The 19,018-nt window shown below is 46.3% G+C and overlaps 1 protein-coding gene across 1 annotated transcript; it reads left to right on the top strand.

The window, feature by feature from the left end:
* The first annotated feature begins 411 nt into the window (after window positions 1-411).
* DYDC1 (DPY30 domain containing 1) lies at window positions 412-17,556 on the top strand. The gene is made up of 5 exons (XM_070946013.1): window positions 412-558; window positions 1,774-1,896; window positions 12,669-12,764; window positions 13,087-13,203; window positions 17,428-17,556. Exons 1-5 carry the CDS (start codon window positions 412-414, stop codon window positions 17,467-17,469), a joined length of 525 nt encoding a protein of 174 aa, XP_070802114.1. The 3' UTR covers window positions 17,470-17,556.
* The last annotated feature ends 1,462 nt before the right edge of the window (window positions 17,557-19,018 follow it).

Below are 19,018 nucleotides of genomic sequence, written 5' to 3'. Positions count from 1 at the left end.
TGTATCCTATCTATGCTCTTAAGCAGAGCTCAAGTAGCAGTTAGCTTGTTTTCTGTTTGAACAGGATTCCGGATTCTATTAGTGATTCCCAACTGTAGGCCAGTTCTCCAATACTGATTTCTGAAAGAGTAAAACTATCTTGGCTTCATTTCAAAGTAATCTTTTTTATTATAACTTCTGCTTCTTCTCCTCCTCCTTTTCCTCTTCCTCTTCTTTCTCTTTCTCCTCCCCTTCCTCCTCCTCCTCCTCCTCCTCCTCCTCCTCCTCCTCCATCATGGTGTTTTGATCAGAGACTCAACAGAACAACTTATAATAATTGGTAATGGAAACAAAATCATGTACACATTAATTTATTAATCAACTTGTTTTTTTAATAGCTCTCTCTAATCTAGAGATATTTGGGAACTAACAATGGAGAGTGCCTACCTCAGAAAAAGCCTGGGCACTTGTTTAGCAGAAGGCCTTGCTGAAATTGCGGAACATCGTCCACCAGATCCTATCTTGTACCTGGCCCATTGGATTTACAAATACAAGAAGAACATGATTGAAGAACTACAGGTGAGGTTTTGGCTTCTAATCTCCTGTTTGGGATTCTGTACAATTTTAAAGGCACCTCAGGATTTCTGCAATTTCAGAGAGAGGGCAGTTTTTGAGAGCTGACTCTGTATTTCTTGTTCTTTCAAGTACTAAACATAGTTTTTGTTCTTTGTTTTTGTTTTCCCACTAGCAGGAGCTCCTACTTCACAAGGCCAGAGAGCTCCTGGGCTTGAGATCTTTCAAGGGGAAAGATACCGTGTTTCCCTGAAAATAAGACCCTGTCTTATACTTTTTTGAACCCCGAAATAAGCTCTTGGCTGTATTTTCGGGGAGGTCTTATTATTTTGGGGTGCGTGGAGCAAGATGGGGCTCCTCTTGCTGTCTTACCTGATTTCCAGCTCTGCATTTAAATATTTTCGGGGAGGGCTTATTTTCGGGAAAACAGGGTAGTATGATAGCATTTCAGCTGTCCCTCATAGAACTTTGTCCCCTTCCCTTCCCTCTTCCCTTCCCTGCCCTCTTTTCCTTTCCTTTCCCTTCCCTTCCCTTCATCTTCTCCTTCCTTCTTTCATAGTTCTTTATTTCATCCTTCCCTTCCTTTCATCTTTTCCTTCCTCCTTTCCTTCTTCCTTTATTTCCCCTTTCCCTTCCTTTCCCTTCTCTTCATCTTTTCCTTCCATCTTTTTTTCCTTCTTCCTGTATTTCCCTTCCCTCTTCTTTCTACTTACTCCCTCCCTCCCTTCCTCCCTCCCTCCCTTCTTTCCTTCCTTTTCCTTCCTTCCTTCCTTCCCATACCTTAAACACATTGTAGATGAGATGAGGGGCATAACACGTTTTATTTCAGTCTCACATGAAGTGAAGAAAAGGGGGTTTTGCTACTCAGGCTCCAGGCACAGCCAACATTTAAATAATGTTCTTCGCTTCTTAGTCTCAGTGTTTTAAAGGTGGCAGAAATAGAGAAAAAAGTCCAAGGGGATTGGGGACTGCCTTCAAACTGCTTTTGAAGGACTGATGGGATCCCTACTTTTGCCATATATGTGGTCTGTTTTTGGAAAACCAGTGGCACTTAGAAACTGAAGTGAAAGGCTTGTCTGCTCCTCTTCTTCCATTGTTCTTCACTCTCTTGGTATGCAGGACTGGCCTTGAGTTCTCTCTACTTCCACCCACAAAACCCAATTTTCTAAAAGGCATTTCAGTTGTGGGAGCTGTCAAATGTTCGTTTTATTGCACTCTTAGAGGAAATTGGACAGGGAAGAACTGGAGCGAGAGCGTGAGGAGGCTCAAAAAGAAGTGGAAATGCTAGAAAAAATGAAAGAAGAAGAACTTTTGATTCAGCAAAAGCTGGAAGTAGAGAGACAGGTAGGACACCTTTCTTTTTTAAAAAAAAAGTACATATTTGTGTTATAATTGCTGTTTAAGCCTTCCAGTTGTATGTTTTAGACTGTGCATAAATGTGTGTTCTCTGATTTAAAATATTTTATTTTGCAATATTGACTTTGCAATATTCACCGAACCATCTTCTTCTTTTTTTTAAGGTTTATTGGGTTTTTATTTTTAAACATATCAACATGAACAGTGTGGCCTCTGGGTATGATAGTTCATATTAATACAAATAACAAGAGTCAATTATTACATTAATCAAACTTATATAATCCTAATATTAATGTACTTGATTATTTTAAAGTAGTTATTTAATATTTCAATGTTCCATTCTAATATCAATGATCTTCTTGAACATACATAGTAATACCATCTTCAACCTCTCAACTTAATTAATAATTATTATTTATTTTCAATTTATATAGAAATTATAACCATCTTCTTAAAGTGCATCAATTCCATATTTCATATCTCAAGGCAAATTAGACTCCCAATGCTGGTTTGTAGATGTAAAATATAAACGTTGTTATTAAGTCCAGGTATACCTGTATTAATTTAGCAGAGAAACCTATTTCTTACAAATTAGTGATGCTATTTAAAACAGGCTTATTGTTCCTAGCCAAATTAAAATACTTTCCTCCTTCAATTTTTTGAGGGGGCAGAAAAGCATATCATTTTTTATTTATTTTTTGGTAGTAAAGCACCCTATTCTGAGACAGATTAAGGAACATTTAGGAAAGCGATTGGTGGATATATCAATCAAAATACTGAACTCAAAATACACCAAAACTGGGGAGAAACGGTTTTGATTGATTACCATGTCAATTGATTCATTGATTACCATGTTGACTGTATTAAAAGTAAGAACAATGGTCCGCACCCCAATAACCACCACCCCAACAACCAACGCTAGGCATGCACGCCCCAAACTTCCTCAAAATCCACCGCCACAGACCTTAAATGCAAACTACTTAATTCATAAAGCCTCTTAAACAAAATACCAGAGTTCCTCCTTCTACTAAATACGACTTTATTCAACATCATATTTGTATGCGAGACGTGGCTAAATTCATCACTACCAGACTCCATTACCACAGTAAGAGAGTATCACGTGTACAGGTCCGGCTGTGAAATCCGCAGAGGGGGTGGTGTTGCTATCTTCTATAAAAAATCCCTAAATCTAAAAAATATTCAAGTTACACAGGAGCTTGCTCTTCCTGAAACCATCGTATGCGATCTTTCCTTGAACACCACAATTCGCTTCATAATCTGTTACAGAGCCTCTGATTATGACCTTGTACATGCAAACAAACTAACATGTGCAGCCTCCTGCCCACACCTTCTTATCTTTCTTGGTGACCTAAATCTACCTCTTATTAATTGGACCCTAAACAAATGTACAACTGAACCCATACATGCAATCCTGTACAATGCTGTAACTAATCTGGGACTAGATCAACTAGTAACTAATAATACTAGATTCAACAACTGCTTTGGTCTCATCTTCTGCAACAGTTTAAATTCAATTTATGGACTACAAATAAAAGAACCCTTTTCCAACAGTGACCATAGCATGATAGACTTTTATCTCAACTTACGTCCTCACATAGACAATCATAATGACAAAATCCCAAAGTATAACTTTAGAAAAGTCAACTATGATCTCATAACTGATGACCTTTCATCTCTTGATTGGCAAACTCTATTCACTGGCTGCATCATTGCCGAAGACCATTATAACATTTTTTTGCAAGAAGTCAAAAGAATCATCAAACTATGTGTACCACTAATAACTCCCAAAACCAGGAAAAATAAATTACCCATAACAATAAGGAAGCTTCAGACCAAAAAAAATCTCTTCAGCGCAAAAACAAACCTGGCTACATACTAACTTCAAAAGTCGCTACAAAACCATATGCCGACAGATAATGCATCAGTTATCACAGCAAACCTCCAAGACTGAGTGGCTGTGGCTCCCGGCATCCTGATATAGCCAGCTGGTGCCATCGCTGGCTATTGGGGGCAAGTCATTGGTCTCCATGGAGCGGGTTCGCAACTTGGATGTCCTCCTGGACGCGCGGCTGTCTTTAGAAGAGCATATGACGGCTGTGGCCAGGGGGGCTTTTTATCAGGTTCGCCTGATTTGCCAGTTCTGGATCGGGACTCCCTGCACACGGTCACTCATGCCCTCGTCACTTCCTAACTGGACTACTGCAATGCTCTCTACATGGGGCTCCCCTTGAAGAGCATCCGGTGGCTCCAGCTGGTCCAAAATGCGGCCGCACGGGTGATTATGGGAGCGGCGGGGCGCTCCCATGTAACACTTCTCCTGCGCGAGCTGCATTGGCTCCCAGTAGTCTTCCGGGTGCGATTCAAGGTGTTGATTAACATCTTTAAAGTGCTCCATGGCTTAGGACCTGGGTACTTACGGGACCGCCTTCTGCTACTGACAGCCTCCCACCAGCCAGTACGTTCCCACAGGGCGGGGCTCCTTAGGGTGCCGTCGGTCAGACAATGTCGACTGGTGACCCCCCGGGGGAGAGCCTTCTCAGTGGGGGCTCCTGCCCTCTGGAACGAGCTTCCCCCGGAGGTACGGAGGATCCCGGACTTGCACACCTTCCACCATGCCCTGAAGACTTTGTTATTGCAGCAAGCCGGGCTAGCCGAAATTTTAAATTGGATTTTAATGGGATGTTTTAATTGTGGGCCAAAGTATTTAATCTGGTTTTAAATTATTTTTAACTTTTATATTTATGTATTTGATCCTGGCTGTTCACCGCCCTGAGTCCTTCGGGAGAAGGGCGGTATATAAATTAAATAAAATAAACAAACAAACAAACAAACAAACAAGAGGAAAAGCTAATACGAACTAAATCCACCCGGGCCTTCTACAATTTCGTAAACAACAAACTTAAAGACTCAAGATCCATCCCACCACTAAAAGGACCAAACGGAAAAGACTGTAATGATGAAACCATTAAGGCCAACCTCTTCAACACATTCTTCAGTTCAGTCTTTGTAAACAGCAATGGCTCATGCCCCTCATTTCCCAATCGTACCACATCTACTCACAACGAACTACTACAGGTCGATTTCACAGAAGATGCCATTGAAAAGACACTATGCAACCTAAAACCATCTCTATCGATTGGCCCTGATGGATTATATGCCTACTTCCTAAAGAAGCTCTCAACCACCATAGCAGAACCACTTAGCATAATCTACGAAATATCTTTCAGAACCAGCTCCTTACCTAATTTATGGTCACTAGCCACAGTCATCCCTATCTTCAGAAAGGGTGACCCCAGCCTAGTTGATAATTACAGACCAATCTCATTATGTTGTATCACCTGCAAAGTCATGGAATCAATCATATACCAATCCATTATCTTCTACTTAGAGACTAACAACCTACTCTCTAACAAGCAATTTGGCTTTAGAAAAAAATTGTCCTGCAATCTGCAACTGTTACACTGCAAAAACATATGGACTTCAAAACTTGACCAGAGTAAATCAATAGATGCAATTTATATAGACTTCTGTAAAGCCTTCGATTCAGTGGTATACAATAAGCTACTTCTAAAACTAAAATCTTAGGGCATTTCTGGATTCCTGCATAAGTGGATAGCTGTGTTCCTATCAAACAAGCAGCAAGTAGTCAAAATAGGGAACACTTTATCTAACCCTGCACCTATTAACAGCGGTGTTATGTAAATAGGTTTGTTTGGTGGGAAGTTTGAATTAACTGACCCTCAGCTGATTGGCTGACCACCACAGCTGCAAGGTATATAAGGGGAGCTGTTTCCCTAGGTCAGTCACTGGGTTCTCACCCTAATAAACAGAGCTATTGTCACTCACTGCCTGGCTTGCTGCGTCTTCATTCACCCAACTTAACATTGGCGATGAAGGTGGGATTTTGAGGCCAGAAGCCAAGGAAATAGCTGAAGCCACAACCGAAAAGAGCTGAAACCACGTTCCGAGAGAGAAGCGGAACACCCGACCACAGAATCCAGCCAGGCGAGCGAGCGGAGCACAGGAGAATTGCGAACGATGTCGGCCTACACCCCGCCAGCGCCTTTCAACCCCAAGGAGGAGAAGTGGGGGTCCTACATGTCCCGGTTTGAGTGCTTCATGGTGGCCAACGACCTGCAAGGACTACCGGACGTGAGGAAGAAGGCTCTGTTCCTGAGCCACTGCGGGCCACGAGTGTTTGACACAGCCGAAGCCCTGGTGGAGACGAACTCGGTCCACACCATATCATGGTCAACGCTGCAGACCCTGCTGAAAGATCACTATGCCCCAACGCCTTCCAAGTACTTCCAGTGGTACGAGTTCCGGCAAAGGCTGCAGCAGGACAGCGAGTCGATCAGCGAGTACGTCGCTGCCCTGCGTAAGGCCGCAAACCAGTGCGAGTACCGAGACCTAGATGAGATGCTCCTAGAGCAACTAATCTGCGGAGTGAGAGACGTCCAGCTACAACGGAGGCTACTTGCGAGATCGAACCTGACCCTGCACATCGCCCTAGATGAAGCAAGAGCACAAGAGTCATCCGAAAAGGCCGCCGAGAGACTGCAAGGGACCATCCATGGCCGGACAGTGCAGAGGTCGGCGACCATGCACCGTGAAGCCGTGAGCACCGAGAGTGAAGGGGAGTCTGAGGAGGAAGTCTACCGCACAGAGCAGTCCAGGCCGGATCGATGAGGACCCAGAGACGATTGCGCCAGCTGCGGAGGCCCCCACCCCCAACACAACTGCAAGTTCTGGGATGCGATCTGCCGGTTCTGCAAGAAAAAGGGGCACATCGTTCGAGTCTGCAAAGCCAAGCAAGCAAAGGGCCACAAACCACATGGCCAAACCAGCCAATTCGAGATGGCGCCGTGCCAGAGGCCCAATAAAGATGGCGGAAGCCGGAAGGGCGCGAAAATCGAAGACATAGAGACCTATATCATCCGCATCGGCCAGGCTTGCACATCCCCCAGCGAGAAGACCTACACCGCGGTCGAGATCGAGGGTCGTGAGTGCCAGATGGAGATCGACACGGGATCCCCCATATCCATCATGTCGTGGGCCAACCTCAAGAAAGCCATCCCCAGCGCACACAAGCGGCAGCTCCAACCACAGCGACGCCGGCTTAAAGATTACCAAGGGAACCGCATCCCAGTGAAGGAATTGGCGAGTTCCAGGTATGATATGGGGAATTCAGCGAGAGACTCCCTCTCACCATCGTCAGCGGCAAGCTCCCAAGCCTCTTGGGCATGGACTGGTTTCAAGCCCTGGGCATGGGATTCACCGGAGTGAGGAACATCCAGAGCACCCTGAGGGACAACCTGATGCAGGAGTTCCAGGACGTGTTCGACGAAAGGCTTGGCAAGTATGTGGGGACCCCTATTTCGTTCAACCTCGACCCCAACGTTGCCCCAATCCATTTAAAGCCTAGGAGGGTGCCATTCGCCCTAAAGCCCAAGATAGACATTGAGTTGGACAAGCTAATAAAGCAAGGGGTGCTTGTGCCAGTCGACCACACCAAATGGGAGACCCCAATTGTGACACCCGTGAAACCAGATGGGTCAGTGCACATATGCGCCGATTATAAATGTACAATTAGACTCCCAAATGGCCTAGAGGCGCCCATCGCCTACTACTCCCGAACTCTGTCAAGCGCCGAGAGGAATTACAGTCAGCTTGACAAAGAGGCCCTCGCCGTTGTCTCGGGAGTAAAAAAGTTCCACGAGTACCTGTTCGGGAGGGACTTCGACCTGATTACCGACCATTGCCCGCTCCTGGGTCTCCTCGTGGGAGACCGACCAACACCGGCGGCCCTATTGCCCAGGATGACACTCTGGGCCATCTTCCTCGCAGCCTACTCCTATCGCCTGGTACATCGACCAGGGGAGGACATGGGAAACACCGACGCACTCAGCCGCTGCCCATTACCAGACAAGCTGGATGACCCCACACCTGGCATCCCCATCCTGCTGATAGACGTTTTGGACTTGGGACCCATCACATCAGCAGAGGTAGCCAGAGCCTCCAACAAAGACCATGTGATCCAGATGGTTGCAAGTTGGGTGACGAGGGGGTGGCCGGAAAAGACTGGGAGCAGGGAATTCAAACAGTACGCGAGCAAACGGGACGAACTAACAATGCAAGGGGAGTGCTTGCTATGGGGCAAACGGGTTATTGTTTCCTTGTGCCTAAGGGAAAAAGTCTTAACACTGTTGCATGAGGGGCACCCTGGGATTGTACGGATGAAGGGACTAGCCAGGAGCTACTTCATGGTGGCCCAACATGGACACAGACATTACCGAGTGGGTGGGGAGATGCCTGCCCTGCCAAGAGTCTAGGCCAGATCCACGGACAGCACCGGTGAGGGTGTGGGAAAGACCCAAGGGGCCCTGGTCCAGGATCCACATAGATTTCGCGGGGCCGTTTCACGGGCAGACCTTCATGGTCATAGTAGATGCCTTTTTAGGGAGCTGAGGCAGTTATTTGCTACCCATGGGTTACTGGACATCTTAGTGTCAGACAATGGGCCCCAATTCACAGCCACACAGTTTGAAGGGTATTTAGCGGAGTTGGGGGTCAGACACATCCTCTCGGCCCCATTCCATCCGGCTAGTAATGGACAGGCTGAGAGATTCGTAAGAACGGCCAAAGAGGCCCTCTCACGCCTAGGCCCTGGGGACTGGCAGGAAAGAATAGATCGGTTCCTAACAGCCCAGCACTCCACGCCTTGTACAGCCACAGGCTGAAGCCCAGCAGAACTACTCATGGGGAGGAAGCTCCGAGGGGTACTGGATCGGCTAAATCCCAATTATTCCCCCGAGGTTTTCAAAGGGGGGGAGAGGAAACTCAGGGAGTTCACCATAGGGACTCCAGTCCACGCCAGAAACTACGGGAAGGGCCCACTCTGGGAAGCAGGGACAATCATGGAGATCACGGGGCCCAAATCGTACAGGGTAGACATGGGGGACGGGAGAGTTTGGCGCAGGCACATAAACCAACTGAGAAGGCAAATCGCAACAGACGCCGAGGAAAACTTTAATGAACCGTTCTCTGACTACCAGCCAGAACAACAAACTAAGTCAAGCGCGAGTGCAAAGGAGGACTTAGCTGACAATCCTGGCGTCCGGAGCTGCCCCAGCGAGGAGTTCCCGCCAGCCGGAGAAGTCGCCACCCACGAAGAGATCTCGGAGGTTCCATTAGCAGAGCAGGGAGAAACAGGGAGTCCCTCCGACCTGCTCGACGCCACCCCTCCGACTGAACTGTGCAGGTCGACCAGGCTACGTACACGCCCTGGTCACCTGAGAGACTTTGTATGCAAATAAAACCCAAAGTGACTTCTGGGAGGGGAGGAGTGTTATGTAAATAGGTTTGTTTGGCGGGAAGTTTGAATTAAGTGACCCTCAGCTGATTGGCTGACCACCACAGCTGCAAGGTATATAAGGGGAGCTGTTTCCCTAGGTCAGTCGCTGGGTTCTCACCCTAATAAACAGAGCTGTTGTCATTCACTGCCTGGCTTGCTGTGTCCTCATTCACCCAACTTAACAAGCGGTGTCCCCCAAGGCAGCGTTTTAGGACTCCACACTCTTTATACTTTATATACATTACTTTTGCAATCATATTATAAGCAACTACGTTCTCTTTGTGGATGATGTAAAACTATTCAACATGTAAAACTATTCGACAATGCTGCTACTTTACAAAAAGACCTCAACTATCTGTCAGAATGGTCAAATAATTGGCAACTCCAAATCTCAACCAACAAATGCTCTGTCTTATACATTGGCAAAAATAAATAAATAAATCAGAACACAAAATAAAGCTGGATGGATACGACCTAACAGATGACCCTCGCTCTGTCAAAGACCTTGGAATACTCATGTCAAATGATCTAAGTGCCAGAGCTCACTGTAACAGCATTGCTAAAAAAGCATTAAGAGTTGTTAACCTAATCTTGCATAGTTTTTCTCCAGTAATATTGAACTGCAAACTAGGGCATACAAAACTTTTGCCAGACCAATTCATCTGTCATCTTTCTGGAACCCGCATGCGTATTGGGCAATAATACAATCTAATGAGTCCAGAGTTATTTCACAAGAGGAGGAGTCCTCTGCTCGCAACAAAATATCTTATGCCACCAGACTTGAAATTTTGGGTTTAGACAGCTTAGAACTTCGCCGTCTTCGATCTGACCTAAGCATAATACATAAAATCATTTGGTACAATGTCCTACCAGCCAATGAATACTTCAGCTTCAACCAAAATCATACAAGAGTACACAATAGATACTCATGGTAAATCAATTCAAACTAGACTGCAGAAAATACGACTTCAGTAACAGAGTGGTCAACGCCTGGAAAGCACTACCTGACTCTGTGGTTTCTTCCCCAAATCCCCAAAACTTTAACCTTAGACTGTCTACTGTAGACCTCACCCCATTCCTAAGAGGTCTGTAAGGGGCGTGCATAAGAGCACCAGCGTGCCTACTGTCCCTGTCCTAATGTTTTCTTTTATTTGTATCCTTTTTTTGTATTTATAATTATGTTTACACTTGTATGTCATAAAATACATGCTTGATGAAATAAATAAATAATAAATAAATAAAATATCCTGGCTTTATTTACTTTCACAACTAACATCACTAGGGAGTTGGAACAATATCCACCAAAGTTTTCCTTACCATGGAACTGGATATTAGAAGGCAAGTTTTAACAGATGACTAAACTAAAGGGCTTAGCCATTGGTAAAAAAAATTCACTTTCATCTTGGACAAATATTCTGCTTGGGTGTGTTCAGCTGATGGTCAGTCTTGGCATTACTTAGACCGAATGTTGTTTGAGACCATCACTCTTCTGGAACAGGACTAAACCCCACAAAAAGGCAGTCTCTTCTCCCCAAGGTTCTTCTCTAACCCCAGTTCTGGCTTAGAACAAACTCTGGAGTCCTTGGAGCTCTCTGAGCATGGTTGTTTCCTTGCAAGTGTTTCATTGTCAGCGTTCCAGAAAACCCCCCAGCTCCAAGTAAAAACTCTGAAGCAAGCATTTTCATAGTTCTATTTATTAGAATAGGTAAACTGGCACATCTGGGAAAACCCGAATCTGAGAGGTCCAGGTTTTCCCTCAGTAAATCAAAACCCCCAAAACCATCCCCTCACACCTCAGTCGATCACATGCTCCAATCAACGTCTGTCCCATCTCGACTCAGCACTCCGACCACTCCTTCTCCAGATGCCGAATCGCCCTGACCTTGACTGACAGGAAGAATTCTATTATGTCTACAGACAACCCTCTACTAAATCCCCCCTCCTACTTTCCCACACATGAGAAGGTGGCAGCATGGGAGCTTCCGGCCTAATATGGCTTCCAAAGCTGACACCGACTAGGTATCGAACTTTTGAGGAATCCAGAGTTGGCGTCAAAATATCTTCTCAATTTTGTTTGCCTGCCATGCATTCAAGTGACTGAGGGTCAGAGAGAAGAAGTGACAGATGCACATCAGATAGATAAGAGAAGACATTGTGCTGAGACCGGATTGATGGATCTCAACCAGAGACACTCTTGGCCATCTTTTTGCTAATTTTCAAACCTGATCAGTTTCATCCCTCATTCTCTAGTCAAGAGCTTTGGCTTTGTTGTTGTTGGGGTGGGGGGAATCTCTTTCCTTACTTACATCCTGGATGAATTTCTGGGATGGGAATGCTCTAGGAGAGGCACTCAGATCACCCTTTTCTCCTTTCCTTTCCTCCATATATGCACAGACCTACATCTAAGGACTAGTGCTCTTATCAAACCAGAGTTGGTCCTATTTTTCCAGCCAGAAAGATCTACTCAGGCATTCTCACCACCAAATCTGGTCTCTACTAAAGACCAAGTCCAAACAGCTTTGATGGACAACGCTGAGCAGCTGGAGAAAAGGGAGCATATCTATAACAAGCCCAATGTAGCTGGGCAGATGTACCTTTGGACCTCATCATTAGTGACACAAGACAGAACATTTATATATGGCAGTGTGATTGTCAAGAAAAATGAGGAAAGCACAATTTTAACATTGGAACGGTTAAAAATAACCCAAACCCACTTCTGTATTGGAATAGAAATAAGGTGAAGGCAACATCATGAGGATGAGTCCTTCATAAACATTTAGGAAAGCCTCCTCCATGCCATGACCAGAAGGATGAGTACCAAGTCTCTCTTCCGATATGCTCAGAATTTAATTCCGGATCTCCCATCTCTCTTTGCATGTCTATGTCCCCACTGGAGGGATTCAAATAATTTAACAACCGGTTCTCTGCCCTAATGAGGGGCTGGGTAGGCGTGGCCATGGTGGCCATGGCCAGGGGATTTGACAGGCAGCACCTGCACCCCCCTGGGAGGAAAAACGGGCTGCAGGGGGGGGCCTAGTAGGTCTCCCTGCAGCCCCCTGGGAGAAAAAATGGGCCACAGGGTGCCGCACCACACCCCCCTATGCCCTGTTTTGAGCCTAGTAGGCCTCCCTGCACTTACCTGAGAGCCAAAACTGGGCGCGTGGGGACTTCTGGAAGGGGAGGGACAGGGCCAGCCATCTATATAACAACGGGTTCGGCCAAAGTGGTGCAAACTGATTGAATCCCACCAATGTATGTCCCCCTTCCACCCATTTTTCCCCCCATGGTGTGCAACAGGAGTACACTTCTGATGCAAACTCTTTTATCTGAACCAAGGGAACCTCAAGGGAGTGAGTCTTTGCTAAATTGCATGAAATGGTTGCAGGCCCAGATGGAACGAGAACAGGAAGAACGGGAGAGGATGGAACGAGACAGGGCCGAGGAACTCCTGCAGGAGCAGAAACGGCAGGCAGAGATGGAGGTAAGAAAAGTGCCCCTTACCCATAAATTAACCCCCAAGAAAGACAGCCCCAGTGAAGAGGGAGGAACCAGGCTGGTTCACCAAACGCAGCCTGGATTAGGAGAGAAAAATGCTGACTCCTTGACCTGATGATTTTCTTTCCGCTTGGAGGCTCCTATTTTATGACCTTCTCACTCTTCATTTAAAGAGAAGGATGGAAAAAGAGTTGATATCTCAGCCCAGGGATGCCATTGCAGATGAGAATTTTTGTCCATTTTACTTGGATTGTATTCTGCATGATCCTCAACCTCTGGAGATTATTTTGAATGAATTTTTGTTCCAGGCAAAGGTTGCCGCTGAAAAGGAGGCAGTTTCAAAGACTTTGGCTGAGCTAAGTGACAAATATGGAGCTCCTCATCTCAGTCGAGTTGAAGAAATAGATGAAATGGAGCAATCTGAAGTAAGTGAATTACTCTGTTGATTTATCCATCCCTGTCCCCCCCTCTCTCCCTCTCTCCTTTCTCTTTCCCCTCCCTCTCTCTCTCACACACACACACACTCTCCTCTCTCTCCTCTCTCTCCTTTTTCTCCTCCCTCACACAACACTCTCTCTCCCCTCTCTCCTTTCTCTCTCTCCCCCCTCTCTCCTCTCTCTCTCATACACACACACTCTCTCTTCCCCTCTCTCCTTTCTCTATCCCCTCTCTTTCTCCCCCTCTCTCCTTTCTCTCTCTGTCCCCTCTCTATCTCTCTCTCTCATACACAGACTCTCTCGCCTCTCTCTCCCCCTCTGCTTTCTCTCTCTCCCCCCGCTCTATCTCTCTCCCCTCTTTCCTTTCTCTCTTTCTCCCCTTCTCTCTCCTCTCTCTCTCACACACACACTCTCTCACACACACTCTCTCTCTCACACACACACACAGACACACTCTCTCTCTCCCTCCTTTTCCCCCTCTCTCCCCCTCTCCTTTCTCTCTCTCCCCCTGTCCCTTCTCTCTTATACACACACTCTCTCTCCCCCTCTCCTTTCTCTCTCCCCTCTCTTTCCCCCCTCTCTCCTTCCTCTCACTGTCTCCTCTCTATCTCTCTCCCCACTCTCTCTCCTTTCTCTCTCTCCTCCCTCTCTCCTCTCTCTCTCATACACACACACTCTCTCCTCTGCTTTCTCTCTCTCTCCCCCTCTCTATCTCTCTCCCCACTCTCTTTCCTTTCTCTCTTTCTCCCCTTCTCTCTCCTCTCTCTCTCATACACACACTCTCTCACACACTCTCTCTCTCTCTCTCACACACACACTCCCTCTCCCTCCTTTCTCCCCTCTCTCCCCCTCCTTTCTGTCTCTCTCCCCCCTCTCTCTCTCATACACACACTCTCTCTCTTCCCCCTCTCTCCTTTCTCCCCTCTCTTTCTCCCCCTCTCTCCTTTCTCTCCCCCTCCCTCTCTCTCTCCCCACTCTCTCTCCTTTCTCTCTCTCTCCTCCCTCTCTCCTGTCTCTCACACACACTCTCTCTCCTCTCTCTCCCCCTCTGCTTTCTCTCTCTCTATCTCTCTCCCCCTCTCTCTCCTCACACACACACACACACACACTCCACTCTCTCCCCCTCTCTATCTCTCTCCCCACTCTCTCTCCTTTCTCGCTACACTCTCTCTCTCTCTCTCTCTCTCCCTCCTTTCCCCCCTCTCTCCTCCTCTCCTTTCTGTCTCTCTCCCCCCTCTCTCCACTCTCTCTCCTTTCTCTCTCTCTCTCCTCCCTCTCTCCCCTCTCTCTCCTCACACACACACACACACACACACTCTCCTCTCTCTCCCCCTCTCCCTTTCACTTTCCCATCTCTATCTCTCTCCCCACTATCTCCTTTCTCTCTCACACACACACTCTCTTCCTCTCTTTCTCCCCTCTCTATCTCTCTCCCCACTCTCTCTCCTTTCTCTATTTCTCCCCTTCTTTCTCCTCTCTCTCTCTCACACACACAGACACATTCTCTCTCCCTCCTTTCCCCCCTCTCTCCCCCTCTCCTTTCTGTCTCTCTCCCCCTCTCTCTCCACTCTCTCTCCTCCCTCTCTCCTCTCTCTCTCATACACAGACTCTCTCTCACACACAAATACACTCTCTCTCCCTCCTCTCCCCCTCTCTCTCCTTTCTCTCTTTCCTCCCTCTCTCTCTCTCTCACACACACTCCTCTCTCTCCTCCCCCCTCTCTGCTTTCTCTCTCCCCTCTCTATCTCTCTCCCCACTCTCTTTCCTTTCTCTCTTTCTCCCCTTCTCTCTCCTCTCTCTCTCTCTCACACACTCTCTCTCTCCCTCCTTTCCCCCTCTCTCCCTCTCTCCTTTCTGTCTCTCCCCCCTCTCTCTCCCCTCTCTCCCTCTCTCTTTCCTCTCTCACACACACACTCTCTCTCTCCACTCCCTCCCTCTCTCCCCTTTCACTCTCCCATCTATCTCTCTCCCCACTATCTCCTTTCTCTCTCACACACACACTCACTTCCTCTCTTTCTCCCCTCTCTATCTCTCTCCCCCACTCTCTCTCCTTTCTCTCTTTCTCCCCTTCTCTCTCCTCTCTCTCTCTCACACACACACTCTCTCACACACACACTCTCTCTCTAAACACACACTCACTCTCTCTCTCCCTCCTTTCCCCCCCTCTCTCCTCCTCTCCTTTCTGTCTCTCTCCCCTCTCTCTCTCCACTCTCCTTTCTCTCTCTCTCTCCTCCCTCTCTCCCCTCTCTCTCCTCACACACACCACACACACTCTCTCTCCTCTCTCTCCCCCTCTCCCCTTTCACTCTCCCATCTCTATCTCTCTCCCCCACTATCTCCTTTCTCTCTCACACACACACTCTCTTCCTCTCTTTCTCCCCTCTCTATCTCTCTCCCACTCTCTCTCCTTTCTCTCTTTCTCCCCCTTCTCTCTCCTCTCTCTCTCACACACACACTCTCTCTCTCTACACACACACTCTCTCTCTCTCTCCCTCCTTTCCCCCCTCTCTCCTCCTCTCCTTTCTGTCTCTCTCCCTCTCTATCTCTATCCCCACTCTTTCTCCTTTCTCTCTCTCTCGCACACTCTCTCTCCTCTTCCTCTTCCTCCTCTCCTTTCACTCTCTCTCCCCTCTCTATCTCTCTCCCCACTCTCTCTCTCACACACTCTCTCTCACACAGAGAGACACACACTCTCTCCGTGCTCCCTCCTCTCTCGCCCCTCTATATTTCTCCCCCTCTCTCTCCTTTCTCTCTCCCCCTCTCTCCTTTCACTCTCTCTCCCCTCTCTATCTCTCTCACCACTCTCTCTCCTTTCTCTCTCTTTTCCCCCTCTCTCTCACACACACACTTTCCTCTCTCTCTCCCCCTCTCCTGTCTCTCCCCCTCTATATTTCTCCCCACTCTCTCTCCTTTCTTCCTCCCTCCCCTCTCTCTCTGTCTCTCTCTCTCCTCTCTCTCCTCTCTCTCTCCTTTCTCTCTTCCCCCCACTCTCTCACACACATACTTTCTCTCTCCACTCTCTCTCCACCCTCTTTCCTTTCTCTCTCCCCTCTCTATATTTCTCCCCACTCTCTCTCCTTTCTTTGTCCCCCCCCCTCCTCTCTCTCTCTTCCCTAGCTGTTTTTCTATACATTTATCTAGCTAGCTACGGTATCATCTATCTGTCTATTATCTATCTATTATAATATGACATATAATAGGGGACAATCTATTTTCCAAAGCACCAGAAGGCAAGACAAGAAGCCATGGGTGAAAGCTCAGCAAAGACAAAAGCAACCAGGAACTAAGGAGAAATTTCCTGACAGTGAGATGAATTAACCAGTGTAACAGCTTGCCACCAGAAATTGTGGGTGCTCCAACACTGGGGGCTTTTAAGAAGGGATTGTCCTATACCATTTGTATAGGGTCCCCTGTATGAACAGGTAGTTAGACCTCCAAGCTCCCTTGCAGCTTTTCTGTATTCTCTATCCATCCATCCATCCTCCATCTATCATTTCTGTTTGTATTTTACTGTACAGGTTGTCCTCAACATACGGCCACAATTGAGCCCAAAATGTATGTTGTTGAGTGAGACATTTGTTCAGTGAGTTTTCTCCATTTTATGACCACAGTTGCTAAGTGAATCGCTGCAGTTGTTAAATTAGTCACACAATGTTAAGTGAATCTGGCTTCCCCATTGAGTTTGCTTGTCAGAAGGTCACAAAAGGGGGATCAAGATGCTGCAACCGTCATAAATATGAGTCCGTTGCCAAGCGCCTGAATTTTGATCACATGACTATGGGGATGCTGCGGGGACGGTCATAAGTGTTTTTCAGCGCTGTTGTAACTTTGAACGGTCACTAAATGGACTGTTGTATGTCAAGGACTGCCTGTATTTCATTAAAACTTTTAAAAGCCAAAGCATGAAGAAAGCTACTTGCAGCCATAATTACTCTCTGCAATTATCTCTTATACTTCTCTAACATTGTACATTTTTTTTCCCTGTTGCATTCTCTTAATGGTCATTTTTTATATTTTTTGTGGGTGTTTTAATTTGTACATTTTTAATGCAAGCTACAAATTTTTCTTTCTTTTTTATTGTGGTGGCATCAAAGGACTAATAGAGAAATAAATAATCAGGGGGATTTTGCTGGGCTTTAAAAATTCCAATAATCCTACAAAATTTCCTCAGTCTTTCTCCCCTCTTTCTCCTTTTTTCTAATTTTTTTTTAGCATGCCTTCACTACTGTAGCCGATTCAGAGGAAGAACAATAAATCTGTTCCTGTCAATTCCAGAAACATTATGATTTTCTGCAAACATAGATGAACACATCAAGGAGACTTAGAATAAGTTAATACAGTTAAGTGAATTGAAAATTTAAAAATAAATAAAGTGCAGCATAACATGCTTCATGTTTCATTTTTTCATTGGAAGATATAATGATATGATGGTGAGATAATTATATTATCTTAGAGTTGATCTCAAATCTAAGCGGAGTTTCTTAGAGTCATTTTCAACTTTAAGAGGTGATGTTCATGTAATTATGGGGTCTGTGATGCTCTCTGAGCTTGGTTGTTTTCTTGCAGACGTTGCATGACCCAACTAGGTAACATCATCAGTGCTAGATTTGAACTCCCAGAAAGAGTTTATGAACAGCAGACCACAAGTAGGTAACACCATCAGTGCTAGAAGGTTTGTGAAATGGAGGAGAAAATGAAGGAGAGGAGGAGGAGGAGGGCTGTGGGGTCCCTGGTGCTCTCAGCGCTTGATTGTTTTGTTTTGTTTTTGCAAACATTTCATTACCCAAGTAGGTAACACCATCCATGCTAGAAGGGAGAGAGAGGAGGAGGAGGACGGAGGAAGAGGAGGAGGAGGAGGAGGAGGAGGAGGAGAAGGAGGATGGGTCCCTGGTGCTCTCTGAGCTTGATTGTTTTCTTGCAGACATTTCATTACCCAACTAGGTAACATCATTAGTGTTAGACCTGAACTCCCAGACACAGTTTATGAACAGCAGATCACAAGCTGTCTGAAGAACTGGTTCTTCTGTCAAAATGGTCCTACACTTGGGAAGCCCCCCCCCCCCCATTTATTCCAGATCCACCTTCCTGTAATCTCAAAGTTTCCACTTTTAGGACTCCCTTATACATAAGCAATGAAACAGAACCTTCAAAGCAGGGGAGTGACAAAATTACACCTATTGGAGAAAAACAACATGGATGAATTTGCTACCACTGTTTTGATATCCATAGCGTGCTTTGGAGAAAACATCATCTAGGTACAATTAGGAGGAATTTTTGGGCGCTGGTATCAAAATGCAAACATATGGACCGGTTCTCCTTCCTTCCCTCTGACTAATTCCAGCAGGTTCATTTAGCTAAACTTGAGACGTCCTGCACAACCACTGTAAAGAATGCATTGATAGTTATATGTCTGTCACAGCTGTTGCCATCTGACCAGATCTGGGCAGAGTGAAAACTGATAGGGAGCCCAGAATAAAGCTGAATTCAATTAAGATGTTTAACCAGCCAGACTGATATCAAGAATCTGAATCCATGCAGTGCTATAAATAAAGCAAAGGCAGTAGAGGCAGCTGCCTGGGGGTCGCCAAATACAGGGTCTTTCCCTTGCTACTCATGCCAGCCTCAAGTCTTTGACAATCTTGATCACATGCAGTAAAGCTATCTTAGTTATCATTCATAATGATCACAGTTATCAGAGCTATCATACAGCTATCCTAAGTAGGAGCCAGCCGTGTGCTGCAGCTGCCCCAAAAGCCAACACAGTCCTAGGCTGCATCAACAGAAGGATAGTATCAAGATCCAC

Source organism: Pituophis catenifer, unplaced genomic scaffold, assembly GCF_029215685.1.
Source record: "Pituophis catenifer annectens isolate HBS135680 unplaced genomic scaffold, rPitCat1.0.hap2 SCAF_6, whole genome shotgun sequence".
Taxonomy (NCBI): Eukaryota; Metazoa; Chordata; class Lepidosauria; order Squamata; family Colubridae; genus Pituophis; species Pituophis catenifer.
Note: the sequence above shows the minus strand (reverse complement) of the source record. Positions and strands in the feature narration are given on the sequence as shown.

Bases quoted from the DNA above. Each gene is read 5' to 3' on its own strand.
- DYDC1 (XM_070946013.1), top strand. From the start codon at position 412: ATGGAGAGTGCCTACCTCAGAAAAAGCCTGGGCACTTGTTTAGCAGAA. The intron at 12,765-13,086 runs GTAAGAAAAGTG...TTTTTGTTCCAG, and splicing joins AACGGCAGGCAGAGATGGAG to GCAAAGGTTGCCGCTGAAAA. The intron at 13,204-17,427 runs GTAAGTGAATTA...ATTTTTTTTTAG, and splicing joins ATGAAATGGAGCAATCTGAA to CATGCCTTCACTACTGTAGC.